Source organism: Micromesistius poutassou, assembly GCF_964030765.1.
Source record: "Micromesistius poutassou genome assembly, chromosome: 6".
In the NCBI taxonomy this organism is placed as follows: domain Eukaryota; kingdom Metazoa; phylum Chordata; class Actinopteri; order Gadiformes; family Gadidae; genus Micromesistius; species Micromesistius poutassou.
In genome coordinates, this window is record NC_140276.1 from 13,061,415 (window position 1) to 13,070,547 (window position 9,133).

Sequence of the window (9,133 nt, forward strand, 5' to 3'; positions counted from 1 at the left end):
AGGACATACCGAACCGAAAAGACCAACTAAATATAACAGAGGAGGACATAGTGAACTGACTAGACCAACTAAATACACCAGAACTGGGCAGAGTGAACTGTCCAGTGTCTGTTCACTGAATAGAACAGCAGTGAACAGAATAGAAGACATATGTTACAGATTAAATCGTAATCCGTACAGACAGAACCAGGGATCTCTTTCCACAGAGCCTTTGTTCCTGTCTGACCTGCTTTCAGCTTTACGCAACCAACCCCCCCCCCCCCTTACATAAAACCCCATTAAACATGTGCCCATGCGCTTAATGTTAATGTTAATTAATAAGTTAATAAGCTACTATTTCCTTAGTGCCTCATTCAACCAAAATGACCTTCAGCATTTCTAGCTTATTCATTGTAAAATGACCAAATCTCAGGGAATGTTTATTTCTGAGCCAGACGTCCGACCAGGAGGGTCCCTCCTCACTTTGGTTTTCACGAGTGTCACTTATCCAGAACTTTCTTGGCTGCCATCAATGCGATCATAATGAGATAATAAAAACGAACCCTAGCCTCTGAATCCCACAGCTATAGCGTATTGTGTTGGTGTCGGTTTTGGCAGTTTCATCTGTAGTGGCTCAAATGCATGATTGATCTTTCTCAGGCCTGGGTGGATATTAAATAAATATAGATAACAATAAAAAGGTTGATACAAGAATGAGTGCATATGAATGCTTGTTATCCCCCCCCTCCCGCCCCCCCAACACACACACATTTCCTTAGAACTACTATGTTCTCACCCACACTTGACCTCTTTCAGCTCTCCCTGCCCTCGTTCTCCCCTGCCCAGCTCTCCCCAACCTCACTCTCCCCAACCTCTCTCTCCCAGTATGACCACGTTTGCCAAGTAGGCTGCTTGCATAACTTTGAAAATGAGAAGGTCAGCAGCCAGCCAGCAAGCTATGGATACTTGGTAGAGGCACACACGTGCAGGAGCATGCACAGGCACACACACACACACACACACACACACACACACGTGCAGGAGCATGCACAGGCACACACACAGACACACACACACACACATATGCAGGGGCATGCACAGGCGCACACACACACACAAGCACACACACACACACACACACACACACATACACACACGTAGAAACAGGCACACATGCACGCACACACGCATACTTTGGATGGAGGACTCGGTACACACACGTGGTTCAGTCGTTCTTTACTGAACATCTGTTATTTACAAGACAAACATTTAAAGGCAATAAAAGAAACAATTCATTCAATTCATTAAACATGAGTATTTAGTTGGTGAAAAAGACTTATCGGTAGTAAAAAAAAATGTTATTGACATCTTTTGCTCAGGAGATGCCCTTATTTCATGATTTGTGAATATTGGCTGTTTTAATTTTGGCAGAAGTTTCTAATTGATTAAAACAATGTTTTGCGTTATCAACGTCGTTTTGATGCGTTACGTGTGTTCAGAACACATTTACGCCGTACAATACGATGGGACATGTGGAGAGGGTGGTTGTCTTTCAATCCAACCAACAAGATTCGAAACAAAACAACATACATAACTTACTTACGAAAATGTGCACCCTGTTGCACTAGTGCATTAGTGAGGTGTCCTCTGAATATGTTAGAAGTGATAGATGAATAACGAAGAAACAAGACGGCCATAAGAGTTTCAAACATGGAAGTCGATATGCCCTCGTACACGTTTGAAACCATCGCCCTTTGTCTCATTTCTAGGATTCCTAATGTTCTATTACTGAGAGTCATTTCAATGGTATTAACCCAGAGTAAAACACACAATTTACCTTTCTGGAAAAGGTTGCGCCTCTTTAGTATTAAAACAAACATTCAGTGAGATAAAAAGCATGTTTTAGAGTCACTCTTGCCCCCTTTACTTTGCACTGTGTCGGTAGTAGTAATCTCTTTTAATAAATAAAGAGATTGGGGCGGTGGTTTCTGGAAGCTAACCGATCTAACATAGACAGGAGCTGTGGACTATTTACAGGTCTCTCTCAAGCGTGGGTCAGCCGTTCACAACAGGATCCATAACCAAACCAAACCAAAAGCGCATATGAGGCATATACAGATTATTTAATCAAATCACTCTCTAGCGCACTGGTCTGACTGAAGCGGGTCTGCAAGGATTTACAGTTTTGGTCAAGTTAAAAAAACAAAAAAACGAATAAAAACTAAAAACTTGTAAAACTAATCAGAGGAATAGAAGGAGGATTTTTAGTTTTTGGCATCTTCAGTGGGTTTGTTAGCTATCACAGCAAGCCAGAACACAAACCAGGAGGGACAAACTAATCTACTACTCTGGGTGTTCAAAAGCATCTTTGTCCATGGACCGGCCCTCCCCTCCCAGCCCTGAACCCTCACACACTCACACAGGTCGCCTTCTGCACACAGTGTGTGTCTCTTCAGCATGGACCCTCACACACTCACACAAGGTCGCCTTCCTCACGCAGTCTGTCTCTTCAGCATGAACCCTCACACACACTCACACAGGTCGGCCTTCTAAACAGGTCGACCGTCGAGGGCCGGGGCCCATCTTGGACTGTCCTGGCCGCGACGCTGACCCCGCCCTACGACGCTGACCCTGCCCTACGGCGCTGACCCCGCCCTACGGCGCCGACCCCGCCCTACTGCCTCAGATCTACTGCACGATCTGAGGCATCTCGCTCCAGGCCTTGGCCTTCTTCTTGGCCAGGGCCATCCAGGGGGGCTCGTCCTGGGGCAGGCCCGGGGGCGGCGACCCGCCGGGCGCCGGCTGGCTCCGGGGCGAGGCCACGGGGTGGGGGCCCGGGACCGCCAGAGCCCGGGAGGCAGCGGTGGGTTTGGACGAGGTGGGAGGGGGGAGCGGGGCGGCGGCGGCAGTGGGGGCGACGGGCACCTCGGGGGTGGAGGTCTTCACCGCGGGGGGGGTGACAGGGGGAGGCAGGGGGGCTTTGGAGAGGGGCGCCGAGGGGCTGGTGACCCGGGGGGCGGCGGGCACGAGGGTAGGGGGGGAGAGGGGAGCTTTGGCCGGGGGGGCCGGGGGGCCGGTGACCCGGGAGATGGCGGGGACGGGGGTCGGGGGCGAGAGGGGTTTTCTGAAGGGGGTGGGGAGGGTCAAAGGCTTTGGGGCGCCGCTGGAGAACGGGGAGTAGGGTTTAGGGGTGATGGGGCAGGGCGGGGTATGGGCTTTGGGGGGCTGGGCTTTGGGGGGCTGGGCTGTGGGGGTCTGGGCTGTGGGGGTCTGGGCTGTGGGGGTCTGGGCTGTGGGGGTCTGGGTGGGCACCGGTGTGGGTGGAGAGAGAGATTTCCTCGAGTCCTTTTCCACGGGGGACACAGCTTTGGCCACCTCTGTTGAACTCACTGGGAGATTAAGAAAAAATATTCAAGTGGTCAAACAGTATGACATTATATAAAAGTAACAAATAGGGAATATTTGCATGTGTGCGTGCATTTGAGTTGACATCAGTGAGTGTGCATGCCTTCTTGTATGTGTGTGTGTGTGTGTGTGTGTGTGTGTAAGTGTGCGTGTGTGCATGTGTGAGTTTGTGCATGCGTGCGTGCGTGCATGTGTGTGTGTCTGCATGAGTGCATGTGTGCGTGTGTGCTTGTGAGTGCGTGTGTGTGTGTGTGTGTGCATGCATGTGTGCGTGCGTGCTTGTGTGCTTGTGAATGCGTGCGTGTGAGTTCATGTGTGTGCTTGTGAGTGTGTGTGTGTGTTTGTGTATGTGTGTGTGTGTGTGTGTGTGTGTGTTACCTTTGCCTGTGGAGGCGGGTGCCTTGCTGCTCTCCCTGCAGGCGGCGGAGCTGACGTACGACGGCAGGGAGGACTTCCTGTCTGACTCCTCCTGTCCAGACACACGAGTCAGCGAAACAAACGCACCACCCCCCTCCTTCACATCACCGCCGGTAACATGTGACCTACGGGCCGTCTGGCTCCAGACGCTTTCATCTAGAGCGGCTCAGTGTGAGTTCAGAAACATGAGAAGCTAAGGTCCAGACACAGCACACAGGCAGACGATCAAACCCAGACTTTCAAATAATCGATCAACAATAATACAAAATTGGATTTAATATACGACAGTCATTTTCATTGCCTATGAGCCACAGATCAGATAAAAGTAGATATAAAGTAGATAACGTGGCGTCATTTGTGCGTTTACATAAAATGTAGACCTTACATTTTATGTAAATGCACAAATGACATCACATTTATTTATGCTCCTCACACAGATGAGAAAGAAACTGTGGATGAACTACAGGAGGGGTGGTACTGGAACGGTTTGTTTCCTGTTGACGTCCTTCTGATGACGTGCTTAATGAAGACGAGACTGCACACACACACACATGCACACACACACACACACACGCACACACACACACACACACACACACACACACACACACACCCGATGTCTCTCTCTCTCTCACACACACACACACACACACGCACACGCACACACACGCACACGCACACACACACACACACACCCACCCTACCTTGGTAGCACTGGAGGCGTCGTCCAGCGAGGAGTCCTTGTAGACTTTCTGTTTCTGCCGGGCCATGGAGATCCAGCTGGGGGGCTCACTGGGACCACTGGAACCACTGGGAACACTGGGAACACTGGGGACACTGCGGCCTACGGATGCGTCTACACCCAACAGAAAGAACAAAGCAAACTGAGCAAACGTGTTGTGACTGGATGCTATGGGCCTCGTTCAGCTTGCCGCCATCTCGGTTCTAAACACTAGTTGTGTCGCTAACGTTTGGAACCAAGATGGTCGATAGGTACGGCCTGTGGGTTTTCCTTCCCCTGTTTATGGTGCTTTTGTTTTGTTTTCCTTTCCGTTTGTCGATTGGTCAGACACATGCACACGCGCACACACACACACACACACACGCACACACGCACAGAGGCACACAGGTGTCCGGGTTCTAATCCTTTATCCACACACACTAACTAACCTTTCCACCACTGTTAGCGGTGGAGAGGTCTAGAAATGAGACCTGTGGACACGCCGTGAGTACAGTACAGCTGGACGCCACCAGGGGGGACTCATGACACCCCTTCATGTGGAGGTCATGTCAGTTCACAGCCTGGGAACCAGACAATGGGCTCTATGCACGCAACGCTTCCGCACTGGTCTCACAATGCTTCTACAAATCCGGTTCCACTGAATTCTGCGACCCACCGAAAAGTGTGACCCAAGGGGGCTGTTGAACATTTTCTGAAACATGCTCGAGTTTGAAGCGTCGACAGGCATGACAGGCAACGGTCGTTCAAGTGCGGAAACATGCGCAAGCTTAAAACGTAACATTTGTATCGTCATCGACACCCTGATTTGATTTGATTAGCATTTTACAGACCCATACTATGGATCAACATACTACTGCCCGGTTTCACAAAACCAGGAAAAAAAAACGGATGACGATACAAATGTTACGTTTTAAGCTTGTGTGTGCGTTTCCGCACGTGAACAACTTCATGCCATGTCTACGCTTCAAACTCGTGCGGTGGGTCGGAGAAATCGGTGTAACACCTGAACCGGATTTGTAGAAGCATTCTGAGACCAATGCGGAAGTGTTGCGTGCATATTGCCTATTCTCGTGAGCTTGTGTTTCATTCGCTCTGCAGATGAGGTCCGGCTGCCCTCCTGACATTTGAAGTTCTTTGTATTTCAACAGAGATGGCTGCTGCTGATCTCTAGTTGTTTATGCTATCGAGACGGTGTTCAACGAACTGGACGGTATATTTACACTTAAAGAAGAAAAGACGACTGCACTTGAAGCTTTTGTTGAGAAGAGGTATCTTTTTTCATGGCTCAGTGCTGTGTCACGCGTGTCCTTGCTGTGATTGGTTGTAGGCCTACCCAATAGTGTTGTGGTATTTCACCTGGTGCCTGTCGGTGACGCCCTCTGGAAATCCAAAATGAACCGAGAAGTTCCCGACTAATCGCAGTTTGCATTCGTCTGGCGATGCCAGGCTAGCAAGTTTATGTATTTGCATTTTTATAAGATATTGTCAATGTACACTTGGGAAGTGATTACTAACCCAAGGTCGTTTGTATGGATACGCTATTAAGGAAACACAGTACAGCTACAAGAGCCAAGCTCACTCAGCGTGAGTGGAGAGGAATATCGACCATGGAGAAAATGAGGTGGAAACCTGTTTAAGTGAAGTGGTTTATACATACCCAAGGGGCGTGCTTGGACTTCTGGTTTCTTGGGCAGGGCGGGCTTAATGCTGATTGGCTGAGGCAGGGAAGGCTTCACACTGATTAGTGGAGAAGCGACAACCTTGTTGTCCATTGGCTGGGCTGGCGGCTCAGGGTTGGACTGGGGAGACTGTTGATGAATGAGAAACAAACAATCATTTACAAATAATTTATATTGAATCAAATAGCCCTTAATCACACGTACATCGTATATGGCAATTTAGATGCAAATTTCTAAACTAATTGTTAGCCAATAGAAAACGCATTTCCAAGTAATTGAGCTACAGATTTTCAGGTTTGAATCTATACATCTTTATGATATGGAGACCAGTAACCCCCCCAGATCAATCTCCACGTATCCCTGATACAAAAACATCTCTCTAAGAAAGGACGGCAAATCCTCCAGAGACACCATCTCCTCGTCCATTCCTCTCTCCTATCTCCGGTGAACTGTGACTCCGCCCCTCTTCCACCCAGCCCTGTTCTGACCTGAGGGCCCGCCTCCTCGCCGCTACGGGGCGGGGCCACCGCCGTCTTCCTCAGCCGGACCCCGAACGGGCTCTCAGGGTTCCCCTCCGCCGGAGACGCCGCCTCTGTGGAGCGGACGAGACACAGGGTTCACACTCACGCCGGGGCGCTGGGGACAGGCAGGGCCTGTTTCTTCGTCATGGTTTTTAAAAAGAATCATCAAACAATCTGCATAATCAAGGTCATGTATTCAATTCGATTAGAGCGCATCAAGGCCCAGCATCAATTAACTGTCGGCACACACACGCAACACACAACGCACAACGCAACAACACACAACAACACACAACACAATAACACACAACACAACACAACAACACAAACACACAATGTACAGTACATTTGTCAGAAGGTGAAACAATAGATCACTGTGGGTACAGTAAGGATGTTCATAGAACCAAGTGCACTAACAATCACTAGGTTAACCCATTCCCCGTATACAACAAAGATAGCTAGGATAAGATGCTAAACGATGCTAAGTAGTTAAAGACTCAACTATCACAACTGATCTCATTTGATGCCTTTCGCCACCCAAAAATACGCTGACTAGGAGACATAGATGCCAGGGTTTAAAGTGCCAGGATGTACAACATACAATAAGTGCGTACATTAAGCCTCATGTACATTACATTACGCAAATGCCAAACGCTCCTAGATTGTATTTGTGGTGCATTAAGTGTGACCTCTGTGCTGCATTAAGTGTGACCTCTGTGATGCATTAAGTGTGACCTCTGTGCTGCATTAAGTGTGACCTCTGTGATGCATTAAGTGTGACCTTTGTGCTGCATTAAGTGTGACCTCTGTGGTGCACTAACTGTGACCTTTGCGATGACCTCACCGTCGGGGGCTGCCGTGGAGGAGGGGCGGGGTTTGGTCGGGGGGCCGGCGGGGGTCCTGGGACTGACGGGGCTCAGGGTCACCTCCGCCGACGACACACTCACCCGTCCCGCTCTGGACGCCGCCGCCGCCGCCGCCGCGACTGGCCGGTCGCCAGACGCCAAGGGGGAGGGGGGGAGGGAGTGGGGGTGAGGGTGGGGGCTGGTGACGGAGCTCTCTTTGGCCCTCTCCACCTCTCCTCCTCCTCCTCCGGAGAGGGATCTCTGCCAGGCGGGGGCGACGGTGAAGTGCACCCCGCTTTGCTCACTGCTGTCAGCGGGTGGCGGCTGTCTGTGCTCCGTCTCCACGGCGACCGACGAGAGGTCGACGGAGGACCGCCTCGGCGACTCCCCTTCTGCCCTTTCCCGGTCTTCTTCTCCTTCTCCTTCTCCTTCTTCTTCTTCTTCTTCTTCTTCTTCTTCGGTGGTCGGCCCTCCCGCGTCTCCGACCTCAGCTGCGGGTTCTTCCTGATCCACCGCCGCCCGTCCGTCTGCCCTCGGCTCTACGGCCGCCCGGGTGTCCAGAGCAGCAGGCTCCTCCTCCTTCTCCTCCTCCTCCTCCTCCTCCTCCTCTTCCTTCGCCGTTACCTCTGCGACCTCATCAGGAGGAGACACGCCTTCCTCTGAGCGCTGTTGCGCGGGACTAGCGCTGAGGACGGCGTCCGCGTTGGCCTCCGGCACGGCCGAGGCGGCGGCGGCGGCGGCGGCGGGGGGTGCCGCCTCGACCGCCGGGACGCCCCCGCCCTCCGGCTCGCTCTCCATGTCGGCGTCGCCCTGAGACGGAGCGGCGGTGGGGCGGGAGGGCGGGACGGGGGAGGCAGCAGCGCGGTGGCCAGGCTCCGGTTCCCGCTCCGTCTCCGTTCGGACGTCCGCGTCCGTCTCGGTCGCCGCGGCGACGAGGGTTTCCGCCCCGCCGGCGTCCGGTCGGGGCCCTCCGACGCCGCCGCCTGCGGTGCGTCCCTCCGTTTCCGCGTCTGCCGTGGGCTCCGCGCTCGGCTCCGTCTCGTCGGTGTCTCCTTCGTCCTCCGGAGTCTCGTCCTCGCCTCCTCCTCCTCCTCCTCCTCCTCCTCCGTCTTCAGAGCTCTGCTGGGAGGCGTTCTGGTCCCCAGGAGCGGCTGCGGGCGCCGGGTCGGACGCCTGGTGGGTGTGTCCTCGCCGCGCCGTCGGAGAGCCTGACGTGGCGACGGCGTCCGCGTCGCCCCCGACATCCGCTTCCTGTTCCGCGGCGGCGGACGCCGGCAGCGCCGTTTCCGCCGCCTGCTCTTCGTCTTCCATTGCATCGTCCGCTTCGGCGACTCCGTCTCTCTCCTCCTCCTCCTCCTCCTCCTCCTCCTCCTCCTCCTCCTCCCGCCTCTCCACACGCTCTTTCTCCAGCGCCGGCTCTTCCTCGGGGTCCACCCGTCCCTCCTCTCCCTCGCTCCCCGCCGCCCGGTCGCTGCCGTCGTCGTCGTCGGGGGAGAGTTCCCGTCGCGCCGTTCCGTTGTTCTCCTGCTCCGCCTCCGTCTCCCC

At 52.9% G+C, this 9,133-nt stretch overlaps 1 protein-coding gene across 6 annotated transcripts in view; it reads right to left on the reverse strand.

Moving 5' to 3' along the window:
- Positions 1-1,206: 1,206 nt before the first annotated feature.
- The window catches only part of LOC311345183 (uncharacterized protein), a 39,177-nt gene continuing 31,250 nt past the window's right edge, over positions 1,207-9,133 (reverse strand). For all 6 annotated transcript variants that reach the window (XM_084469566.1, XM_084469562.1, XM_084469564.1 and 3 more), the window contains 6 exons: positions 7,588-9,133; positions 6,711-6,814; positions 6,201-6,351; positions 4,506-4,657; positions 3,763-3,853; positions 1,207-3,368 (listed from right to left, as the gene is read on the reverse strand). The exon at positions 7,588-9,133 is cut by the window's right edge and continues 129 nt beyond it. In XM_084469566.1, the coding sequence (XP_084325692.1) occupies positions 2,668-3,368; positions 3,763-3,853; positions 4,506-4,657; positions 6,201-6,351; positions 6,711-6,814; positions 7,588-9,133 (2,745 nt within the window). In that variant the 3' untranslated portion in view covers positions 1,207-2,667. The remainder of the gene's footprint in view (positions 3,369-3,762; positions 3,854-4,505; positions 4,658-6,200; positions 6,352-6,710; positions 6,815-7,587) is intronic.